Source organism: Hemitrygon akajei, chromosome 3, assembly GCF_048418815.1.
Source record: "Hemitrygon akajei chromosome 3, sHemAka1.3, whole genome shotgun sequence".
NCBI classification, from domain to species: Eukaryota; Metazoa; Chordata; class Chondrichthyes; order Myliobatiformes; family Dasyatidae; genus Hemitrygon; species Hemitrygon akajei.
This window is the reverse complement of record NC_133126.1, coordinates 54534390-54560398: the sequence shown is the minus strand read 5'-3', so window position 1 is coordinate 54560398 and position 26009 is coordinate 54534390. Positions and strand designations below refer to the sequence as shown.

Below are 26009 nucleotides of genomic sequence, written 5' to 3'. Positions count from 1 at the left end.
TTGCTGTCTCTGCATTTGTACCTAATCATTGGCTTGTCCTTTTTACATTCATGTTACACCCATCATGCACTTACAAACACGCTGGTTCATCCTCAGCTCTGTCATACTGGTTCCCATCTCCCTGCCATATTAGTTTAAACAACTCCCAACAGCTCTAAAAAATTTGTTTGCAAGAATATTGGTCTCCCTCGGATGCAAGTGCAACCCGTCCCTTTTATACAGGTCCCACCTGCTCCAGAAGAGGTCCTAATTATCCAGAAATCTGAATCCCTGCCCCCTGCTCCAATTCTTCAGCCCCACATTTATCTGCCACCTCATTCTATTCCTATCCTCACTGTGGCTCAGGCAGCAATCCCAAGATAACTACCCTTGAGGACCTGCTTCTGTTTCCTTCCTTCCTTAACTCCTTGTATTCTTTTTTCAGGACCTCCTTTTTTCTACCTGTCGTTGGTACCAATATGTACCACCACTTCTAGCTGCACACCTTCCCTTTTCAGGATATTGTGGATGAATCCAGAAACATCGCAGACCCTGGCACCTGGGAGGCAAACTACCATCCATGTTTCCTTTTCGTATCCACTGAATCACCTATCTGTCCCCCTGACTACAGAGGACTGTTACTGCTGCCATCCTCTTCAGTTCCCTACCCTTGTGAGCCATAGGGCCAGACTCAGTGCCAGCGGCACAGCCGCTGCTGCTTCCCCCAGGTAGGTTGTCCTCCAACAGTCCTCAAAATGGAGTACTTATTGTTAGGGGGATGGCCACAGGGATGCTCATCACTATCTAATGTTCTCCCTTCCCTCTCTTGACAGTCACCCATTTATCTGTCTCCTGTAGCATTGGAGCGACTACCTCCCTGTAGCTCCTGTCTATCACTGCTTCACTTCCCCAACAAGCCAAAGGTCATCGAGCTGCAGCTCCAGTTCCCTAACATAGTTTCTAAGGAGCTGCATCTCAAAGCACCTGGTGCAGATGTAGTCATTGGGGAGGCTGGAAGTTTCCCGGAAATCCCACATTTGACCACCCAGGACAGAACACTGGCTCTGCAGACGTATCCCCTATTCTCTCAAGATTTAAGTAAGAAATAAACTTACCTACTTACTTTGCCTCCAACTGTTCTCACCAAAGACTTACTACTCTGCCTAAGACTACTCCAACGATGACTGCTGCACTAGGCGATACCTCTCTTTTATAGAGATTGGGTTTTTAAAGCTCTTTGCCTGACCTGCATGAGAAATCGTCTGTTGTCTCTGCAGTCCTCTGATCAACAACTCCCGTTAAAAACTTCCTGCTTTTTAAAGCTCTTTGCTGGATATGCACGGGAATGCTTCTGTTGTGTCTGCACAGAGTGATGTGGGATTACAGATCCATAATTCCTTGATAGTGGCATCACAAGTAGATAGGGTCATAAATAAAGCTTTAGGAACATTGGCCTTCATAAATCAATGTATTGAGTACAGGAGTTGGGATGTTATGTTGAAATTGACAAAGACATTGCTGAGTACCAAATTGGAGTATTGTGTCCAGTTTTGGTCATCTACCTACAGGAAATAAGATTGAAAGAGTAGAGAAAATTTACAAGCATGTTGTTGGGATTTGAGGACCTGAGTTATAGGGAAAGGTTGAATAGGTTAGGACTTTATTCCTAGAATGTAGAAGATTGAAAGGCGATTTGATACAGGGATACAAAATTGAGTATAGATATGGTATGTGTGTGTAGGCTTTTTCTACTGAGGTTGGGTGAGACTAGAACTAGAGGTCATGGGTTAAGGTTGAAAGATGAAATGTTTAAAGGGAACATGAGGGGAAACTTCTTCACCCTCAGATGGTGGCAAAAATGTGGAACAAGCTGCCAGCATAAGTGGTGGATGCAGAGTCAATTTCAACATTTAAGAGAAATTTAATAGGTACATGGCTGTGAGGAGTATGGAGGGCTATGGTCCAGGTGCAGGTAGACGGGACCAGGCAGATTAATGGTTTGGCACAGACTACAGTTTCTTTGTAGTTTTCCATGACTATATAATACTTAACAGAAAACAATCTCTCCTTTTGATTAATACTCTCTAATCCAGGCAACATCTTGGTTAACTACTTCTGCATCCTCTCTAAAGCCTCCACATCCTTCCTATAGCGTAGTGACCAGAAATGCACACAGTATATCGTGTGAGGCATAACTAAAGTTTTATACAGCTGCAACAGGATTTCCCAACTTTTATATTCAATGCCTCAAATGATGAAGGAAAACATGTCTTGGGTCTTTACCATCTTACCCATGTGTTGCAATTTTTAAAATCACCTCTGCACCTCTAGATCCCTCTGTACATCGTTTCATAAGCCATTTATGCTATACTTAGCCTCTTGCATTTTACCTACCAAAATGCATCTCACACTGATCCAGATTAAACTTCATCTGCCACTTCTCCACCTAATATCCTCACTATCCACAATCAATCTTTGTCATCTGCAAATTTAATAATCTAATCACCTACATTTACTTCCAAGTCATTAAAAATTAGAGCTCCCAGCACTGAACTTTGCAGAACACCACTGGTCACAGATCTCCAGTCATAAAAATATCCCTCTACCACTACCCTGTATCTTCATGACAAATCCATTCTTTTAGAATAAAAATTATTTAAATTATATACTTTTGTTACAAAATAAGCAGATTTAAAAGGTGTAAAAATGTTACTTTACTTAATGAACATCAGTGAACTTATTTAAATGAGTGTGACAAAGTATGAAGTTAGGTGTTCTTTATTTTACTGTCTGTATTCCAGTGAGTAGGTATTGAAGGCAATAGGTACTGCAAAAAAGTACTTATTTTACCTAATACAGTATGCATGACTGAAAATAGCAGTGTGCTGACAATATTTTGCCTCAGTGGTATTTAGATTGTCAATCTTGTCATCATACAGAACAAAGTTGTGTCTCACTTAACTGACAAATTTATTTTTAAAAAGTATTCTCTTCACAAAAGTTGCCTGTATGATTTATTTTCCATTTTAGTTCTTCTTTCTTACTCATACTTTTAGCCATTGATATTGTTCCAAAGGTTCTAAGTAATTTCATCCATAGTTTCTAGCAAATTTCCACATTAATGCTGTGGTTAAATGGAACAGGTTGCTATATAAAGCGGGGGAAACCCTCTCAAAAGACCAGTTGCTATTACATACAAAAGGTTTTCAAATTCTTTTCAGCATCACAGCCTACTTTATTCTTTCGTACTTTCTCTTCCCCTTTATTGTCAGTTTGACAATAATTTTTTCCACAGTTTTGCTTCACTCTTGTGGATATCCCCACCATTTAACCATTTCAGTTTATTTTTCCATTTGTCTTCCTCCCACCCACCCCTATTTTTAATGTTCTGTACCTTTATTAAAATGAGGTCTGTTTCTGACATTTTAAAGATTTTGTGGCAGGATCTTTCTAGATTTCTGATTCTAATTTCTCCACGGATGCTACTTTACTGAGATTTTTTCTTTAAATTTTCAGATTATAAGCATTTTTGTGATATTGCTTGTTTACTTGTTAGGTACTATAACATTGGTGAGAATATACCTAAACTCTAGTTAGCCTTCCTGAATTGTTTTTGTGATAATTATTAGATTTTAAAAACTGATACATGACTAATCTTTTGGTATTCGACCCAAGGAGAGAATTTGAATAGCCAGAGATTGTTTGTTCTGAAGGAGGGGTCATGGAAGTCTTTTAAAACAGTATCTGAAAGACTTCCATGACCCCTTCACCTTTGGATTCTAAAGAAAAGGGATTCAGTCGCATTTCTTTTTCCATGTGATTTAACCTCTATTTTGGTAACCTTTCAATATCATCAGTTATTTAAATGACATAATTGGTTTTCCAAGGCAATACATAGATTTAAGATCTTTCTCTTTCCAATTATATATTGAATTGTTGTTTTGGTGCCAGATGCAGTAACATTTCCCAAGACCTGAAAACATTGTAATGGCAGCACAAATATCAGAAACAGACCAGATAAAACAGGTAATTTTCATCCAATGTTTGCTTATTACTGAAAGTTAATTGATGTATTTGTGAGTTTCCAATGGAGGCAATATGGGATTTAATATTTTTTCTCTCTTCTATGTACAGTTTAAAGAATTCCTGGGTACATACAACAAACTTACAGAGCACTGTTTTATGGACTGTGTAAAGGATTTTACAACCAGGGATGTGAAAACAGAAGAGGTACATCCGGTATTGATTTATTACTTGAGTGGTTTAAGTTAACCCAATTTAAATTACTTTAGATATTCAGGCAAAATGTTATGAAATCGCTTAGGTATATCTGCCTTGTTTTGGTTTGAACTTGCACAAATGTGAAGCAGTCCAATGATCTCTCCTTGCCAGTCTTGGTAAGAAACTATTTATTTTAAACATTAAGCCATCCAATTTAAGTGGATTAATTTTGTGGGATTTTTAAAAATACCTTTTCAAAGTAATTAAAATGTATTATCACCATGAAGTTACCACTGGACAGATGTTAAAATCCCATTTGTGTATTCAGTTTTGTTCTTTGTGAAAGGATGTCTACCATTCTTACCTAATTTATCTACCGGTACTTTGTGACCAGACCCAGAGTAATTTGATTCCAGCAATTGTCTAAAATACTTTATCAAGCTACTCATTTCATTTGCACTGATTGGCCAACAACACCCGCCTTTATGTACAAATTTAAATAAAGCACAAGTTGGACCACATTAAGTGGAGTTTAGAAGAACATGTTAATGTGGAATACAATGAAGAAAGCTGGAACTGTCTAATCTCTAACAAAGGCAATGTCTGTGTCAGATGATGGTGAAGAAAAAGCATTTCAGGATGTATATTGTATTCATTTCTCTGACATTAAATGAATCTTTGAAACTTTAAAAAACTTTCTTCTCCCATACATCTGGGAGGAGGATCAATAGAATTTTCACAGCACTAGCTCAATGGAAAAAGTAGAACAAATTCAATCTAATCATCAGTATCGAATAGAAACATAGAAAACTTACAGCACTATACAGGCCCTTCAGCCCACAAAGCAGTGCCAAACACGTCCTTACCTTAGAAATTCCTTAGGGTTACTCATAGCCCTCTATTTTTCTAAGCTCCATGTACCTATCCAGGAGTCTCTTAAAATACCCTATAGTATCCGCCTCCACCACTGTCGTTGGCAGCCCATTGCACAAACTCACCACTCTCTGCATCAAAAAACTTACCTGACATCTCTGTACCTACTTCCAAGCTCTTTAAAACTGTGCCATCTCGTGCTAGCCATTTCAGTCCTAGAAAAAAGCCTCTATCCACACAATCACTGCCTCTTATCATCTTATACACCTCTATCAGGTCACCTGTCATCCTCCGTCATTCCAAGGAGAAAAGGCCGAGTTCACTCAACCTGTTCTCATAAGGCATCCTCCCCAATCCAGGCAACATCCTTGTAAATCTCCTCTGCACCCTTTCTATGATTTCCACATCCTTCCTGTAGTGAGGCGACCAGAACTGAGCACAGTACTCCAAGTGGGATCTGACCAGGGTCCTATTTAGCTGCAACATTACCTCTCTGCTCCTAAATTCAATCCCACAATTGATGAAAGCCAATACACTGTATGCCCTCTTAACTACAGAGTCAACCTATGCAGCAGCTTTGAGTGTCCTCCGGACTCAAACCCCAAGATCCCTCTGATCCTCCACACTGCCAAGAGTCTTACAATTAATACTATATTCTGCCATTATATTTGATCTACCAAAATGAACCACTTCACACTTATCTGGGTTGAACTCCATCTGCCACTTCTCAGGCCAGTTTTGCATCCTATCAGTAGCCTGCTGTAACCTCTGACAACCCTCCACACTATCCACAACACCCCCAACCTTTATGTCGACAGCAAATTTACTAATCCATCCGGGTCATTTATAAAAATCACGAAGAGTAAGGGTCCCAGAACAGTTCCGAGGCACACCACTGGTCACTGACCTCCATGCAGAATATGACCCATCTACAACCACTCTTTGCCTTCTGTGAGCAAGCCAGTTCTGGATCCACAAAGCAATGTCCCCTTGGATCCCATGCCTCCTTACTTTCTCAATAAGCCTTGCATGGGGTACCTTATCAAATGCCTTGATAAAATCCATATACACTACATCTACTGCTCTTCCTTCATCGATGTGTTTAGTCATATTCTCAAAATATTCAATCAGGCTCGTAAGGCACGACCTCCCTTTTACAGAGACATGCTGACTATTCCTATTCATATTATGCCTCTCCAAATGTTCATAAATCCTGCCTCTCAGGATCTTCTCCATCAAAATAGGGAAAATTTGCAAATATTGTTCTGAAGATTTGTGCATATTTTACTTTTACTCTAAAATATATACTGTAGAAAGTTTGAGAATATGATAACTTCATTTTTGTGAACAATATTTGATTTTTATTTTAAATGCAGGTAACTTGTTCAGAACACTGCCTTCAAAAATATTTGAAGATGACCCAAAGAATATCGATGCGTTTTCAAGAATATCATATTCAACAAAATGAAGCATTAGCAGCAAAAGCAGGACTGATTAGCCAACCTCGTGTATAACAAAGGACCATTTGGGAGGTAGTGTATAAATGGAGTGCAAGCTACTTGTACTAACTGAAGAATGACCACATTTTTAATGTCCACAATGCTGGTTCCAAGTGAAATGAGTGCTATAATCAAGCAAAAGTAGATGGAAACAGGAATTCAATATATTGATGGACCAAGGCTTCTGTTTTATTTTGAAAGTGAATGGTACAGTTTTGACTTAGTTTGTAAACTTAATTCAACATTAAATCACTGAAGTTAGGAGTTCACAATGATGGAATAAACTTTGTTGGAGCCGAAGAAAGTGTAAACATTTTATTCAACATCATCATCTACCAAATTCTGTGCGTTCATTCCTGCAAGAAAACGCTGTAAGGAGGGAAAGAGAAATTATTAAAAATCATAAATTACACATTTTATTCTTTATTTGAAAATAGTTGTTTAAATACAATTTGCACTTTACACTACTTGACATCAATAGGACTCCTACTTACTGCTTTCAAAGTAACCATTTAATTCAAAATAGTCAACATGCTTCAGACTAATTTCTTTGGTAAATAGAATCAAGATTTAAATTAAGTTGACTCACTTCTGAAATCATGAAATGTTTAAAGAAATAGAAATCAGTAAATGCATAAGCGTTCTAGAATTAATAAAGTTTATCTCCAATAATCTAAAAAAGAGGGTGGAATGGCTTTATCTAACTTTCGTTTATATTATTGGGCAGCCAATATACGCTGTGCTACCTTTTGGTCTTTTTTCCATGGCCAACCTGAGTGCCCTAATTGGGTGGCAATGGAGTTGAGTTCCACTAAAGGTCTATCTATTTCTGCACTTCTTGGCTCTGTACTCCCTAGTAGTTTGTCCAGATTAATTGTTAATCCTCTTGTTAGACACACTTTGCGTATATGGGCCCAGTTTAGGAAATTTTATGGTTTCTATGGTTTTTCCTTTTCTAGCCCTATCTTACATAATCACCTGTTTTTACCTAATACTTATGATTCAGCATTCCATGATTGGTATAGGAAGGGCATAAGACATTTTGAAGATCTTTTTATTGATAATCGCTTCGCATCTTTTCAACAGCTCTCTGCTAAGTTCAATCTGCCTAATGCCCATTTTTTTAGATATCTCCAAATTAGACACTTTATTAATCCTTTAATTCCTAACTTCCCTGAAATGCCTGAGAAAAATGTTATGGATTTCTTTCTTTCTATTAATCCACTGGGTAAAGGCTTAATATCATTTATTCGTGATAAATTAGCATTCTTACGACGTGCCCCTGCGGATAGAATTAGAATGGCTTGGGAACCTGATTTAAGTATCTCCTTATCTGATGAGACTTGGGACTCGATTCTCAAATCAGTTAATTCAACCTCGCTTTGTGCTCGCCATTGCCTTTTACAGTTTAAGATTGTTCAATAGAGCCCATATGTCTAAATCTAAACTATCTCGATTTTACCCTAATATTAGTCCTCTTTGTGATAAATGCAAAAGGGGCAAGGCCTCTCTTATTCATATGTACTGGTTCTGTCCTAGCCTGGAGAAATTTTGGAAAGATGTCTTCATAACTTTATCTTATATTCTGAATCACCGCCTAGAACCTAACCCTTTAATTGCTCTGTCTGGTTTTTTGGGTGAGACAGATTTACGTTTGAGTTCGTCTAAGTGTCGAATATTATCTTTTGCTTCTCTCCTGGCTAGACGTTTAATCCTCCTTAGATGGAGGGATGTTGCCCCGCCCACGCATGCTCAATGGCTTAATGATATTATGTCCTGCTTAGAACTTGAAAAAATCCATTATTCAGTTCTTAATTCGGATATAAAGTTCCGTAAGGTCTGGGGACCTTTTATTGAGTACTTTCATAACCTTCCTCTTAACTAAGGTTTTTTTTTCGGTCCCTTGCTTTCAGCTCCTTTTTGTTGGTAGTAGGCATTAATATCTTCTGTTTTTAAGAGTATTTACAATTTTGGGGATTTGAATGTCCTGATTTATAGTCTCTATACTGTATTGTGGTTGATCTGGAGTTCTTTTTTGTTGCGGGGCTTGGGGAGGATACTAATTTTACATGTCTTCAATTTGGGCGCTTTCTCAATTATCTTTTTTTGTTTTATATTATTATTGTATGTTTATTTTTGCACTGTATTAAGGTTCCTCATTTTGATTTGGGTTTTTTTAAAATCTGTAACAATGTAGAAAATGCATAAAAAAACTAATAAAAGAAAAAGAAATCAGTAAATGCTAGATATTGAAGAAAATAACTGAATAGGTATGGAGAAAGAAAGGGATCCCGTCATACCTGTCTAACAACTGGCAATCTTTGGATAAGCATCTGGAACACTTGATGTGGTAGTGTTTGCTGGAGAACGTGCAATAGTTGCTGTGGTTGACCACACACTGACACTGCATTACTTAAATGATCAACTCCTTTCTCATAGTCACCTGAAAAATCAGGAAAGAGTGGTGCATTGATGAAAACCACGGTCCTGCAAGATGATCAATGATGTAATCCCAGCCAAATTATTAAATAAAGAATGGAAATAACATGCTCTTTCTGTCAATTTCACATTCTATTATTTTTTTAAGTTAGGTTGTTCCAGTAATTTGTAAGAGGACTGAGCTTTTAGCACAATAATATTGACTTCCATTAAACTATTTTTAGAGACTAGTTTGAATCTCAAGCAACTCCACCTACAGTAACCAACCTTTTTTAAAATTAAATAGTCAACCATATCAGAGTTGTAGTACATTCTGTCTAATCCAATCTCAACAACAACAGGAACGAAATCTCCACCACCTCCTTGATTCAAACTGAATATACCTGCACAGATGAACAGGGAAGTCTCCTTTCCTCTTTGTCAACATGATAAATAAGACAGGTAGACAAAGGGTAATGCATTTAGTAGCTATTAGCCTCTTTCACTAATAGGGAAAATGTTGAAATCTAATATTAAGTGTGTCTATTAAAACTCTTTTTCCCCCTAAGAGTTCTACTTTGTCATTTCTTTATAATATATTCTTCACAATACATTTCAGCAATTTCTCTACTATTGAAGCCAGGCTAACCTGCTTCCCTGTCTTCTCTCTTCCTCCTTTTCAGTACTGGAGTTACATTTACTAATTTTTATGAAAAAAATCTATGACATTTTGGAATATGACTAGTACATCCACCAACCAACTTCTCCTATCTCAATCTTTAAAAGGGCTCACATTACATTTTACCAATCATATCCTTTATAGTGATTTATGGAAACTTAAAGGCTGTCTCCGTTTATCAGGAGACTACTGTCAGATTCTACTTCGCCCTTTTTCAAGTCTTCTGAATTATTTACAAATTCTCAGGCTTCCAGCTTTTTTCCTCCCTAATGACATCATAAACCTCCTGCTTCAATTAATACAATTTTTAACTTCTCTTGATGTTAAATGGACCAGTTCACTTATTTACTTTTCATTTTACCTTGGACATTGACTATAAACAATACATTTATCAATGTCAACTGGTATGTTTTTAAATGTCATTTTGCAATCTTCCATTGCCAACTCAGATTCCATTTGTAGGTTACTTTTTTAGATTAGTTCAATATGAAATCAAGGTCTTAAAAGTGAAAGACCTCAAGGAAATCATAGAAACCAATAAAGCTGCAGATACTGAATCTGATAATAATAAATTAGAAAATGCTAGAAATACACAGACGATCATGCAGCATCTGTGGCAAGAGAACTACAGTTAATACCTGATAAAGGGTCTTTGACCAGAAATGTTACCTCTAGTTCTCTTCCTCCTCCCACAGATATTGCCTGGTCTACTGTGTTTCCAGCATTTTCTGTTTTCACATAAGTACAGATGATGCACATTAGACATGGCACATGGATTATGAAAGGGAGTTATACTTGATGGTTGAGGTGCCAGACAAGTGGCCTGCTTGATCTTGGATGGTTTTGATTGTGTTATTGGGGCAACACTCAGGCAATCAAACAGTATATGTACAAAATTTACTCTGGCTTTTAAAGTAGATAATGAACAATAACAATCCATGTTTACCTCTTGCCAACAATTCTTCTCCCAACTGGACCTCTTCAAGAAAAAACTTCTGTACTGCTTCAACATTTTTTAAGTCAGGTAACTGAAATTACAATGTGACATTGAGAAACATACATGTCAACTGATATTTCCTTAAATGTGAAGACTGCATTATAGTTATGTAAAGTTTCATTTTATATACATAAGTAATAATTTTAACCAATCATCATTAATTTAAGCTACAATGAAAATCTGTATTAATATACAATTTATTGTATGAATATGCAAATTATTCCAAAAGCAGAGCAAAGTCTGGGAAAGATGAGCAGACGTCCCAAAGGCTGTTTTAAGAAGGAGTAGAAAACAGTAAAGATGTTTAGGAGGGTTTATTCCAGAGATTGACATTTTAAGCAATTGAATGCACAGTCAGCAACTATGCAGTAATTAATTAGGGGTGATTAAAAAGCCAAATTTGGAAGAAGACATTTATTTCAAAGTCATAGAATTGACAAAAAGGAGAGAAAGTCCTCAATGGAATTGTAAACAAGATAGAGAATGTAAAAAAAATGTTGCAAGCTCAGAAGCAATATGAACAGGATCGGATGCAAATAAAGGAAACTGAGTTTTAATTTGAAATATGAAAAGATAAAGAAGATAGTTTAAAACACCCATGTCCAAGGGTTTAATAAAAGCTCGTATGAAGATATTAAGAAAAAGGAAGTAACTGCTGTTAGTGAGAGCATGGAAGCATTTTTTGAAGCACATCGAGGTTCACCCTTGACACCAAAGTTGAGAAATATAATTCACTTTCAAACAGTGAAATGAAGTTCAACGAGGACTGAATACAATAGCTCTGGTTTTGTTAATAGGGTGAAGAAATTCCTACTCTGTCAGAACTGGCTATCAACAGTCTGTTTAGAAACACTACTTCATTATCATCATTCACGTATTGAGTGCTAAATGCAGCTGAAGTATTGTCTCTCCACATTTCAGCCAAAGCATACACTCAATGTAATTTAAGTACCTCCTGCCCCTACCCCTTGGATATCTCAAATAAAACTACTGTAAGCAGCGCTGTCTATTCTTAAGTGTGATCAGGTGATGCATCAGAACTGGATACAATACATACACAATTCTCGTGAATTTATGCATGATACTGCTTGCCAATATACAAGGATGAATTACCTTGCCAATACAATCATTTGCTTTATCCTGTTGTTTCTGTTTTCTTCTTCCTGAAGTAAGTTATTTAAAAACAAATGTAAACAATGTAATATGAAACATGGCTTTAGAATTTGTAAGCACAAATAAAGTCAATGTAAAGGGACTTGCAGTGCTTTGGAAAAAGTATTCAGCCCCCACAAATATCTGCACACTTTACGGTCTCATTTTCTACATTTAAAATATATTGAAGTAGGATTTTGTTTGGGCTGATCTACAAAACATTGTGCATCATGTTAAATCAAAAGAAAAATTCCAAAACCTGTCAACAATATACTAAAATTAAAAAACAAACGAGACTGAGAAGCTATTCATCCCCTTTGTAATTACTACATTAACTTTCCTCAGGTGCATTACTCTATATTACCTTATCAACTCACCCAATTTGTTGATGTAGAAAATTGGAGGATCACCTGTTTTCAATGAATTAATAAGAATAATTGCCCCCTCTCTGCAAGATCCAATAGTATGGTAGATTTTCAACAGACCAAACCAAAATTAAGACAAATGGGTATTCAAGACAAGTCATGGTAATTATCATAAAGAAGCACAAATCTGGGGAAGGGTATAAGACCATCTCAAAGGTACTGGACATACCTTGGAGCTCAGTGCAGTCCATTGTGAAAGATGGAGAAACACACTGCCTAGGTCAGGCCGCCCCTCTAAACTTAGTTGCCGGAGAAGAATGGCACTTGTAAGAGAGGCTACAATGATGCCAACAGTCACTCTGAGTGAGTTGCAGAAGTCGGTGGCTGCAACTGGAGATGAGGTTCATTGCTCCGCAATCACTAAGACCTTGCACAAAATGAATCCTTGCCCGTAAAGACTTTGCAAAGCATCACTCAGAAGATGCTGTAAAGATGTGGAAGGTTTTGTGGTTGGATGAGACTAAAGTGGAAGTTTTTGGCCTCAGCATTAAGAGATATAAATCTAATACTGCATCAGCCAGGTTAACACCAATAGTGTAAAGTATGGTAGAGGTAGCATCATGTAATGGGGATGTTTTTCAGCAGGAAGGGTGTAAAAATATGGTCAGAATTGATGAGAACATGAATGCTGCTAAAATTTTGAGAGATCCTGGATTTTAAAAAAACCTGTTCACTTAGCCTGTAAGATACAGGAGCAGAATTAGTCCATTTGGCTTATCCAGTCTGCTCTGCCATTCAATCATGGTTGATCCTTTTTCCCCTCCTCAGCCCCACACCCTGGCCTTCTCCCCATTACCTTTGAAGCTATGTCCAATTAAAAACCTATCAAGCTCTGCCTTAAATATACCCAATGACCTGGCCTCCACAGCTGCCTGTGGTAACAAATTCCATAAATTCACCACCCTCTGGCAAAAGAAATTTCTCTGCATCTGTTTTAAAGGGATACCCCTCTATCCTGAGGCTGTGCCCTCTTGTCTGAGATTCTCCCACCATGGGAAACATCCTTTCCACATCTACTCTGTCTATGCCTTTCAATACTCAAAAGGTTTCTATGAGATTCCCCATTCATCCTTATAAATTCCAGCGAGTACAGATCCAGAGCCATCAAACGTTCCTCAAATGATAACCCTTTCATTCCTGGAATCATCCTTGTGAAATTCCTCTGAACCTTCTCCAATGCCAGGACATTTTTTCTAAGATGAGGGGCCCAAAATTGTTCACAATATTTAAGGTGAGGCCTCACCAGTGCCTTATAAAGCCTCAGCATCACATCCCTGCTCTTATATTCTAGACCTCTTGAATGAATGTGAATATTGCATTTGCCTTCCTCACCACCAACTCCACTTGCAAGTTAACCTTTAGGGTGTTCTGCACAAGGACTGCCAAATCTCTTTCCATCTCAGATTTTTGGATTTTCTCCCTGTTTAGAAAATCGTTTGCACATTTATTTCTACTACCAAAGTGTATGACCATGCATTTTCCAACATTGTATTTCAGTTGCCGCTCTCATGCCAATTCTCCTAATCTGTCCAAGTCCTTCTGCAACCTAGCTGTTTCCTCAACACTACCTGACCCTCCACCAGTCTTTACATCATCTGCAACCTTGGCAACAAAGTCATCTATTCCATTATCTAAATCATTGATATACAGCACGAAAAAAAAGCAAACCCAACACCGACCTCTGCAGAACACCACTAGTCACTGGCAGCCAACCAGAAAAGAGTCTGGTCTTTACTAGTCACTCGCTGTCTCCTACCAATCAGCCAATGTTCTAACCATGTCAGGAACTTTCCTGTAATACCATAGGCTCTAACTTGGTAAGGAGCCTCACGTGTGGCACCTTGTCAAAGGCATTCTTAAAGTATTCCTACAGGTTTGTCAGGCAAGAGTTTCCCTTCAGGAAACCATGCTGACTTTGTCCTATCTTGTCCTGTGGCACCAAGTACTCCATAACTTCATCCTTTAACAATTAACCCCAACATCTTCCCAACCACTAACTTGTTTATAATTTCATGTCTGCTGCCTTCCTCCTTTCTTAAAGAGTGGAGTGACATTTGCAATTTTCCAGCTTTCTGGCACAATGCCAGAGTGCAATGACTTTTGAAAGATCATTACTAATGCTTCCACAATCTCTATTGCTACTTCTTTCAGAATCCTAGGGAGCAGTTCATCTGGTCCGGGTGACTTATGTACTCTTAAGTCTTTCAGCTTCTTCCTTGTAGCTGCACCCACTTCTCTTCCCTCACACCCTTCAACATCTGGCACACTGCTAGTGTCTTCCACAATGAAGACTGGTGCAAAATACTCATTTAATTCATCTGCCATCTCCTCATCCCTCAATATTATTTCACTGGCCTCATTTCCTAGTGGCCCTATATCCACTCATCTCTTTTTATATACTTGAAAAATCTTTATCTATCCACTTTGATACTGTCTGCTAGCTTGCTTTCATATATTGTTCCCCTAATGATTATTTTAGTTGCTTTCTGTAGATTTTTTAAAGGCTTCACAATCTTCTATCTTACTGCTAATTTTTGCTTTGTTGAATGCTCTCTCTCTCTCTTTTGCTTTTACATTAGCTTTGAATTTCCCTTATCAGCCATGGTTGTATTATTTTGCCATTTGAGTATTTCTTCATTTTTGGAATACACATGTCCTGCACCTTCCTCATTTTTCCCAGAAACTCATGCCATTGCTGCTCTGCTGTCATCCCTGCCAGCATCTCTCAATTTACTTTAGCTATCTCCTTTCTCATTCCACTGTAATTTCCTTTACTCCTCTTCTGCTACGTCACACTTTCTCCATATCAAATTTCAAGTTGAACTCAATCATATTGAGATCACCGTCTCCTAAGGGTTCTTTTACCTTAAGCTCCCTAATCACCTCCTGTTCATTACATAACACCCAATCCAGTGTAGCTGATCCCCTAGTAGGTTCAACAACAAACTGCTCCAAAAAGCCATCTCGTAGGATTCAACAAACTCATTTTCTTGAGATTCATTACCAACCTCATTTTCCCAGCTAACCTGCATGTTGAAATCTCCCATGACTATCATAACATTGCCCTTTTGATACGCCTTTTCTATTTTCTGTTGTAATCTGTGGTTCACATCCCAGCTACTGTTGGGAAGTCTGCATGTAACTGCCATCAGGGTCCTTTTACCCTTGCAGTTTATTAACTCAACCCACAAGGATTTACCATCTGCTGAATCTATGTCACATCTTTCTGGTGATTTGATGCCATTCTTTACCAGCAGAGCCACGCCATCCTCTCTACCTACCTATCCCTCCGATACAACGTGTAATCTTGGGCATTCAGTTCCCAATAACAACCATCCTTCAGCCATGCTCAGTGATGGCCACAACATTATGCCTGACAATCTGTAATAGTGCAACAAGATCATTCATTGAGTACTGTGCTTGCTACCCTTTTTGATTCTGCATCCCTAAAGCACTGATTTTCACCCTGCAGGCTGCAATTTTGTCCTATCATCTGCCTACCCTTCCTGACAGTCTGACTGCGTGCATGCTATCTTTGCTTTTTTACCATCCCTCCTATCCTGAGTCTCTTCATTCCTGTTCACAGCCCTTGCCACTTCTGCCAGAACACTTCAACTGGGGAGGAAGTGCATCTTTCAGCAGGACAACGACCCAAAGCCCACTGCCAGAACAATGATGTAGTGGCTCCAAAATAAGAAAATTGATGTCTTTGAGTGGCCCAGTCACAGTCCTGGCCTTAATCTAATCAAACATCTCTGGCAAAACGTCAAGATTGCTGTCCACATCTGCTCTCCAACTACCCTGGCACAGCTTGAGCAATTTTGCACGAAGGAATGGACAAATCTTGCTCCATTACATTGTACAAGACTTATCAAAAAACTACTGACTGTAATAGCTGCAAGAGGTGGTTCAAAGAAGGACCAAAGAATGAGGGATGAGTAATTTTGAACTGCTGACATTTTAGGGGTTTTTTTTTACAAATGAAGTGTTTTGCATGTTTTACAATTTTCCCTGTTTTTCTGGGGGTTCTACTGTGAAAAAAAATGAGCATGTGATTCACAAATAAAAATTCTCAGTTAAATTGACCAAAATCCCTGGGTGTACTACACATTTATGTGAACAAAGCAATATGGACTGAATACATTTCCAAGGCACTGTACATTCTAACTCACAGGAATACAAGTTATATGAAGCTCAAAAATTGTTCACCATTATAAATGGTCACAATTACACAAAGGTCATTTACAGCTTCATTACTTTTTATGCATATCTGAGTTGACTAAAAAATGTTCAAATCTTTAACCATGTGGTAAATTTAAATAATCTGTTTTATTTTAAACTCATCCCAAAGCTTTGGCCAAAAAATAATTGTAACAGATCCAGCAACGTCATTTAATATTGAATACTCAAGTATTTTTATTGTTTGGCAATAATTGGAAAAAAAATACTCTGCCTTAGCAGTGAATCAGATGAGCTGTAAAACTGAGCAGATACTTAGCGAGAAGCAAAATGTTTTATTGTGGTGCATTAACTAAATACTTGTCCTTACACAGTTGTTATTATGGCAGATACAGACTGTAAAGTTTTACTTCAATTTATCAGAGCTGAAAGTGCATATATTAAACCAGTATTCAATTAGCAACCATAATTAAACCTTAAACATCAAATAACAAATACTTCTAGTATCTCTTTAGATTTTGCCACCTTTCAGAACCCCGAACTTGTGATTACTAATTTATTTTGTTCTGATATGTAATTTAGTTCCAAAATATTAAGCTGCAACTTTAATCACAAAGAACTTTGCATAACTATGTTAAAGTTGCACTAGAATATATATATTTAAAATTAGAAGTAACTCATGTTTCCATTACAAGAAACAAAACAGATAAATTCATAAAACCTATATCCTATCAACTGAAATTCTATTTCTAGTTTTAGTTCCCTTGTGGTCAATTAAGGAATTACTTCAAAATAACAGAAGCTACAATCTGCTTAAATAAATTGTGTACTATTCAACAAAATTTCACTACAGCTGGTTTATTTTAGCATATAAAATATTTCCAAGTACTTATAAAAATGGGCTTAAAAGGTTTCTACTGAGCTGCCCAATTAGTTTACTTTTTTGTTTGCTAATGTCACCTGCAAATTCAGTGTTGTACTGTTTCTGTCAGCCAGTATTGCATACTTATTCATAACTGCCAAGCAACTATGAGCAGTAGGTTGGGAGCAAGAAAATGAACATGGGAAAAACAGGCAAGCTACCATTGTTGTCTGAATAAACTGATTAAAAGGAATTGTAATTAAAATTCTCTACTCATTGTATTGAACTAGACCTCCAAGGAACCAGCTTTTGACAAGAGGAATTTGCCACCTCAAGTAATCACAAATGAGTTTTTAAACCCCTTTCCATTCTCAGTTGTCTCCTATCCCACTTGAACGACTCTACCAATGCTCATTAAAATGTTTTAATCAACACATATACAGGTTCATGTACAAAAGAGACTGGCTCTAGGCTCCAAGTTAATTTTTTTTTATCATATAAATTTATATACTTGTCAGTTTTTGAACCAGTCATGTCAAGTGGCTCCCTGCTCTGCACTGTTCTAAGACAGCTATATTGGTTTACTGTTTGAAATCACAGCAGATCACTGCTTTTAAGTACCATTACACTAAATGGCACTTCGTTATCCAACAAGGAAATATTTTTAGCTATATAAATGTTATAGTGTGCTTATTGTTGATTCTTAACTTTTGGGGTATTATAGGGGACATTTATAGTTATTTAGGGGTTGCATTGACTACAAAAGTGTGGTACCTACAGGAGGTTTCTGCCCTTATTTCATACAAATAACACAGCAGGAGCACAGGAACTAGCTTTCAAAATAAAATTAAACAAAGCGGGAAAGGAATATTATAAATCAACACACTGGAAAAATTAATCAAGGTGTTTGAGGTGTTACGTACCCGTGACACGTGACAGTGGTACCCTTGTCACGTGACTGGTGTTGAAGTTATACTGGACTTGAGGTAATGGTCTTGTGATGGTGGAGTGATGTCATTTTCCTGCCAGTAGAGGTCATGTGACAGGGTTTTTTTTACAGGTTATAAAAGGAAGACCCACCCTGTCAGGTGGGGCAGTTCGTGGCTGGATTTGCCGTTGACTTCATGTCACTGTGTGATTTAATGTGATGACGCAGTTTAGTGGAAAAATGAAGTTTTATATAATGCCTAAAGTTTAAAAGGTCATTGCTAGCGGTTTCTTTGCTGGTGGAGAGTGAAGATAAGAATTTGGAAGATAAAAATCGAGGAGAATCGATTTTTGACGGTGGAAAGTTCGACCTTGTGTGATCCTCATTCGGAAGGATTTCGTTGACTGTTCTCGTGTTAATCACCGCTGGGATAGCGGGAGATTGAGAATAGTGTGGAAGAAAGGTCAGTGCCTTTAAGCCGTTATATTCCATAAAATTCTTCGTGGGAAAGTTCGACGCCGGGAGATCGAAGGACAACGACGTGGAAGAGAATTTAAATCGCCTTAAAAAGTCTCTCCTTTTAAATGGACTGTGAGCTTTTGAACTTTCGGCATACCGCTTTAAAGAACTGTTTTTTTTTCAATACCGCTTTAAGAACTGTTTGAACTGCAACACTATTAAGAACTGTGAATCTGCCGCACAGCAGCTGAATTCCGGTTAAGCTAGTGTTTGTTTACTTTTGGGGGGTTTGTTTTCAGTGTTTAATAAAAGTGTTATTTGTTATAAAAACCCTTGCCTAACTCATATATATTTATTGTTGCCTGAATACGTAACAGAGGGATTCGTGCCCAAATTCACTTACGGAATTGTCCTAGTTTTCACTGCACATTTTAAGCTGAAGTCTACAGTTAGCAGTCTCAAAGCTACCTGAAAGAGGCAACAGAAGTAGATTGGATGATGAATAGGTATGCAGCATATTTGCTGTCAGTCAGGCTGTTAAGTATAAAAGCTGGAAAGTCATGTGGTAGCTGTATAAAACTTTGGTTAGGTTACAGTAATGTTTGTCACATAGAAAGAAGATTGTAGAGGCAGAAGAGGCTCACCAGGATGTTGCCTGGATTAGAGAGCATTAACTATAAGGAGGATGGACAAACCTGGATTGTTTTCTCTGGAGAAGTGGAAGCTGAGGGGTGATCCAATAATAAGTATCTAAAATTATGAGGGGCACAGAAAGGCAAATAGTCAGTCTTTTCTTCAAGGTGGAAATATCAAGTCCAGCGGGCAGAACTAAAATATGAGTGGGGGAATAGTTTAAAAGAAATTTACAAAGATTTTGTTTTACTCAGAGTGTAATAGATGCCTGGATCCACTGCCAGGGAAGTGATGCGAACATATATAATAGCAACGTTTAAGGCACATGGACAGGCAATTAATGTTGGAATATAGACCACATACAGATAGGATAAGTCCCTTAGTACAGGCATCATGGTCAGCACAGACCATCATGGGCCATCAAGCCCATGTGCCAGCAATTGGGGTTCAATTCCCACCACTGTCTGTACAAAGTTTATATGTTCTCCCTGTGAATACATGGGTTTCTTCTGGATGGTCCGGTTTCCTCCCACATTCCAATGACAAACAGATTGGGTTACTGAGTTGTGGACATGCTATGGAAGCATAGCTACACTTGTGGGCTGCCCCCAGCACATCCTTGGACTGTTGGTGGTCGCTGATGCAAACAATACATTTAACTCTATGTTTTGATCTACATGTGACAAATAAAGTTAATCGTTATAAAAGCTAATCTTTTTATATTCTGTTGATAAGCTTTCAATTGCATCATCATAGTCACACATGTCCACTACTGCTTTAGCTTAAATACTGAAAATCTCATCCACGTGTTACCTCAAAACCTGAATGCTCCAATATATCAAGCAGTAGTAAATCAAGGCAAGTGGACTTGCTGTGTTGTCTAGAATTCTAAATGTTTTGCCACTCATCCAAGAGACTTCTTCAGTTCTGATCCATGGTGAGTAGTTTTCTGGCTCATTCTTGAGGTGTTTAAAAGGTACAGCAATCACATGAGGGTTGTTAAGAATGGTAGAGGTAATGAGAGGGTCATAAGTCTTAACTTTGCATGAATGGAGGTGCCCTTTAGGTGTAGATATACAGCTGAGTCTTGACCTGAGGTGTTGGGCCATCTGTTTGTGAAGTGGTTGTTTTGTCTTGCCGATATACAATCCATACAGTTCTCATTGCACTGGATAGCATATACAATATTGCACTGTTTATGTTTGGGTGTGGGATACTAAAGGACAAGGGACACTCTTTTGATGATAACAATGTACACATTTTGGACAGGGAAAACAGGTGGTTTGAAAGAGGGGTTAACAAAGCCATCTTTGTCAAACTGGAACACCCATCCTCTGTTATATGCTAACCCACACCAACTACCACATATCTATCATCTGTTTATTCACCTAACTTCTACTTCAATTTCAAAATTCTTCCTCCCATTTCCATAACATTTTATGACTTCATTGTCACTGAAGCCTCCTATATTTATATAATAATTAAGTTTTCCATCACCACAGCCTTTATGCATCCTCCATTCCCTTTGCTCTTGATGAAGTGGTCATCCATCCAACTTTCTCAACTGTAGATTCTGGTGTGTAATGCAGGCTTCTTTTAATAGCTATCTCCTCCTTTAGCTTAGTGTTTCTTGTCCAATTAGACTACAAGGAAGATACTTAGGGAAATGTCCTACATTAAGGCCACTATGTTATGTACAGGAGGTATGTTTGTGGTCTTCAGTAGCTGTAGCCATCCACTTCAAGGTTCAATATGTTCTGCATTCAGAGATACTCCTCTGCAAACCACTGTTGTAACGCATGGTTATTTGAATTACTATAACATCCTTTTAGATTGAACTAGTCCTTTGACTTCTTATTACAAGCGGTTTACGTCCACTGGATTTTTTTGCACCAACTCTCTGCAAACTTTGGAAACTTGTGCTTTTAAATGCTAGGAGATCAGCAGTTTCTAAGATACTCAAACCACTCTATCTGGCACCAATCCACAGAAAAAGTCACTTAGATCATATTTCTTCTCTGTTTTGATGTTTGGTCTGAATAATCCTCTTGATTATGTCTACATGCTTTCATACATTAAGTTGCTGCCACATCTTTGGCTGATTAGATATTTGCATTAATGAAGTTTACAGATGTACCTAACAAAGTGACTTTTGAGTGTACAAGGTTAAGGAAATTTGTTATGGATTCATAGAAGCAAACAGGAGCCTTCAATACAAATAGCCTCATAACATTCATTGTCAGAGAATTTTCAAAACCCACAGAACATATATTGAGTTGCTGCCCTCTGAGTTTTGAACTGCCCTCAACATTTTGGGGCACATTACTAACATAGCTGACACCTGACTTTCGAGCTGTTATGCAAGATTAAGATGCGGACAGTGGAAAAGATTCAAGGATGTTCTCAAAGCATGTTAAAAAAAACTTCAGTTCCCACTGAATCCTGTGAATGTGTAGACCATGAATGTTCAAAATGAAAGAACATTTACATGGCACTAAGATTCTCTAATCTATAGAATACTGTGCAAAAGTGTTAAGCAGGCACATATAGCTGGGGTGCCTTAGACTTTAGCACAGTACTGTATTTTTCAACGTGGAGAGGAGAGAGAATTTGTGAACCTGGCAGAAGCAAAGAATGTTGAGAATAGCTAGGGTGGAGCACTGTAGGAGGGAGGTGAGACAGGAGGTAGAGAAGTGCCAGAGGCAAGGGGGTGGTGCAGGTGTAGACACACCCAGCTGTGAGACATCAGTAGTCATTTGATTCCAAATAATTGATTTATTTATCATTCCAGAATGTCTCTGGTACTCTCTGCTCCCTCTCCCTTCCTCCTTTCCCAACAATGGTTCTCCTCTCCCACTCTCAATCATCAATCACAAATGTCATAAAATTAGGTTTTTTTGCTGTAGCAGTAGTCGTACAATTCATACTGTACATAAAATTATAATACTGTGCAAAATTCTTAGTCTCCCTAGCTATATACATGTACCCAAGACATCTGCACAGTACTATACCCCAGGATCAGTGTGAATAATGCAAAATAATGCAGCACTTCATGAACTACACACTCTCTCATTCTGTCTAACGTTTCCTACACCTACTCCAATCCCACATAAATTCAGTCACATTAGACCCCACTGAAATTAAATAAAAACAAGTCATCCTTGTTATGTTTATGTTTTGTAACTCCAAAACATAAAACTAATTGAAAGGAGAACAAGGGAGCCGAGGGCTGCGAGTCTTGGTTCAGTTTTTACTTTAAGCAAGGCGCACGCATGTGACATTGTAGCGTGATGACACATGCCATTTACATATTTGAATATTTAACTGATAATACATTATGTAAACAAAGAATGCTTAATCAAACAATATATTAGTATTGCTCAAATATTACTTTAATATTAAATACACAACTCTTCCCCTTTCTCAGCCATTAACTCCAACCCAGTACAGAATGCATCACAACTTACATATACAATATACTATATAATACAACTACTTTATAAGCATATACAGTGAAGTAAATTTTAAATTGTCCCATTTACATTTAAAGATTTAGTTGCTCTGGAGATTTTCTTACTCTTGTGGGATAATATTTTTCCTGACCAGGGAGATCACTCTACTTGCAGGCAAGATTTGTCACTGTGAAAAGAATCTCAGGTTCTGGGGCCTCCTCCATGGTGATTGTAGGAGTCAACTCTGAGACTGCAGGAAGTGGTTCTGACAGATCTGGACACCTTTCTTCACCTTTTCTTAGCTTTATTCTCTGGATCTACATTGATCCTTGCTTCTCTCCCAGTCACAACTTTTCTCTTTCTCCTGCACTACTTCTGTTTCACATTTCTTCTCTTTCTCACTCACATTCTCTACCTCTGCTTTTCAATTTCTTGTCTTCCTTTTCCTTCTAGTTTCTTGTGAATATCTCTGCATTTGCTAATTTCCAGAAATTGTCTCGTTTATTTTCTTCCATCTCCATAACACTTAAGGCATCCTCATTCTATTTTGTGTATCTTGATCTTGGGAAGGTGCATTTAGTTCCCTGGAGTATTCTCTTATTGTTCCTTCTATTGCTCCCTTCACAATCTGATCTCTCTTCATGGTTTTCTTTTTGTCTCACACTTGAAATTATTGTAACAACCTTAATGTACGCAGTGTAGATTCTGGCTCTTTATACTCACAAAAAAAAAAACGTTTGCAACTTTCCTGAACTCTCTTAAAACCTAAACTCTCTTCCAGCTTAAAACCAAACTGCATTTTGCAAGTAACTGTATGACTACTATCAGAAGCTTTCCAATTTGCTTTCCAATCAGAAGCACAGAGATTGGCACCAACACCCGTTTGCCTTCTGTTAGGCAACTGTTCATGGTGTACAGCACGGAGGCAGTTGTGACATCACCCAGTACCTATCTTAGTTTGCATTCAGCTGACTCTCTTGCAAGGGATGTGGGATGCAACTAATGAATGGATCTCCAATCAAGTTGTGGTTGGCAATCACGTCCCCACATTGCTGCCCCCCCCCCCCCCCGTTTCTAAACACATACAAGCACAATGTGGCTTGTTGGTTGTTAGATCTCGCTTTAAAAATGCCATTCCCACAGGAGTTAGCTTTGCTCCAGTACAAGTTCTTAGTTGGATATCTGTAGGCTTCAACTCAAACTTACATTGTGAAATGACAAACAGCTGAGCCAGTGTCCAATTCCATTTTAATTAATTTGTCATTCACTTTTGGTGTAAGCCATATTATTAATGTAGTCTATTATTAGTTTTCACATTGAAAATCTGAAGGCTACTCAGTCCTATGTCACTCTCATCATCAGATTTTATCAACAGCTCTTCTTAAAAACTGAATTTTGACTTTTTAAATCTTACCCGTGCAGTCCATTTATTTTTGTCTGACCGACATGCTCTTTATGTCCTACTTAGTTGTATTTCCTGCCTTTAATCCTGTTGTACATGAGCCCATGCCGCAACAGCAACACAGTTTGTTCAAGCAGGCAGGTTTCTGTTTCAAAGCTGCACTTTTGTTCAGGTTCACTTTTATTCCCAACTGCAACTCAATTGCTGTCTGCTGTTTTCATTAATGCAGCAACTCAACTGCTTCTTTGTTGTGCTTCAGTTAGGTACCGTTTTTAAATGTTTTCTTGTAAGATTCAATAAACTAAACGATCTATCAGTGCATCATAAATTTTATGTCTTGTGTAATGAAATGCATCAATCTTTCCAAGGTAGCCAGCCATTTCTACTCTTTAAAAAATGATTATCACCCGGTACTCACTGTTTCTGAACCCGTATACCTGTCCGTTTTCTGTCTTTCTTAAAAACTCGATCTTTACTTTTGTGAAGGAAACGTGCTGATTCGAAGGAGGGGGTAAAAAGGGCTGTGCTTTTTGAATCAGAATCAAATTTATACCACTGGTATACGTCGTGAAATGTGTTAACATTGCGGCAGCAGTACCAATACATGATAAATATAGGGAAAAGTGTATGTATGTATGTATGTATATTAAATATTTAAAAAATGGTGCAGAAAACTAGTGAGGTGGTGTTTAATATCCATTTAGAATTCGAATAGTGGATTTTTAAAAACTTCAACCGTTTCTCGCTGGGTTTCAGCAAGTAGGTTGTCGTCTCGGGTTTGCTTTAAAAATGCCTCATCGCCACTGTTACGTTTTTAAACTCCAAAACATAAAACTAACTGAAAGGAAAACAAAGGAGCTAGGAGACACAAATCTTACTTAACACAATTTAGTACTTTAAGCAAGACGTGCGCAAATGACGCAGTGGCGTGATGACCCATGCCATTTACGCTCTGTTACCGCAGTGCATTATGTAAACAACAGAATGCTTAATCAAAATATTTACAATATTTCTTAAATATTAAACACACAACAATCCTTGTAGGTCTCCTGAATATGCATCGAACGACCACTCAATTATCTCTGGGGACTTTTCTTTAGCTGAGCTGCATCACCTACAACTGATCTAAGTTCTAAATAATTGAATTGAAGCTTGCATCTCATACATTTTCTTGAATTTCGGTACACTCGTATAAACTTTCAATACCAATCAAGCTGTATTAGTCCTTGACCTGTGAATCCTCATGCAATAAACTTTATTTCCTACCGTTCCGATTATTCTACATTGAACAAATTCTGACAGTACATTGTAGAATTAGCCAAAATTTACGATAAAAAGTAGATGCTGATGCAAAGATGCGCGTATTTCAATCCTGAATCGGGTACATAATTTTCTTTATAAATACAATGGAAAATGCTGGAAACAGCCCGTTCCCTTCCACCTGAAGCATTAACTGCTTCTTTACCAGGACTCTCCCTGACCTATTTACTGCTTCCAGCAGATTTCGGATTTCCAGCATTTATCTCTGATGCTACTCTCCCAGAATCTCGCTACTTCGCCGAAACCAGAACAAGTTTGAAAATTGACGCCGGGACTTCTCCCGTACGTCCCGGCCGCCACCATTAAACGGTAATACCAAGTTGTCGCTGGTAACAGTGGGCGGAGCAACACTTACTTTCGCGCAATTTTACTCTGAAATCAGGGGCTCTTCTTCTTTTCCTGTCAAAATATATGCAGTAACCGATGAATGCGGCCCCAAAAACTCCAGCCACAATTGCCCCCGTCCTCCCAACCTGCAGCATTCCGACCCACTATCGTTCTCGACTTCAACCCCGCAGCCGCCCCGGAAGT

General features: G+C 38.0%; 2 protein-coding genes across 4 annotated transcripts in view; one reads left to right on the top strand and one right to left on the bottom strand.

Moving 5' to 3' along the window:
• timm9 (translocase of inner mitochondrial membrane 9 homolog) overlaps positions 1-6984 on the top strand; it is a 17700-nt gene extending 10716 nt beyond the window's left edge. For 2 of the 3 annotated variants that reach the window (XM_073039939.1, XM_073039940.1), the window contains exons 2-4: positions 3931-4005; positions 4114-4209; positions 6450-6984. In XM_073039939.1, the coding sequence (XP_072896040.1) occupies positions 3967-4005; positions 4114-4209; positions 6450-6587 (273 nt within the window). In that variant the 5' untranslated portion in view covers positions 3931-3966 and the 3' untranslated portion in view covers positions 6588-6984. Of the gene's footprint in view, positions 1-684; positions 708-3930; positions 4006-4113; positions 4210-6449 lie in introns of those variants that run through there. The other variant, XM_073039941.1, reaches the window with a different exon arrangement.
• LOC140725012 (mitochondrial import receptor subunit TOM20 homolog) lies at positions 6740-26009 on the bottom strand. Its single transcript, XM_073039938.1, has 5 exons — positions 25834-26009; positions 11780-11829; positions 10616-10697; positions 8873-9015; positions 6740-6941 (listed from the first exon to the last, which is right to left on the bottom strand). Exons 1-5 carry the CDS (start codon positions 25958-25960, stop codon positions 6888-6890), a joined length of 456 nt encoding a protein of 151 aa, XP_072896039.1. The 5' UTR covers positions 25961-26009; the 3' UTR covers positions 6740-6887.

What these genes read in the sequence shown, in the direction of transcription:
- LOC140725012 (XM_073039938.1), bottom strand. Translation starts at nt 25,960, where the DNA reads ATGCTGCAGGTTGGGAGGACGGGGGCAATTGTGGCTGGAGTTTTTGGG. An exon ending in CAGAGTAAAATTGCGCGAAA is followed by an intron (nt 11,830 to 25,833) that starts GTAAGTGTTGCT and finishes AACTTACTTCAG; the next exon opens with GAAGAAGAAAACAGAAACAA. An exon ending in GATTGCCAGTTGTTAGACAG is followed by an intron (nt 6,942 to 8,872) that starts GTATGACGGGAT and finishes CCCTCCTTACAG; the next exon opens with CGTTTTCTTGCAGGAATGAA.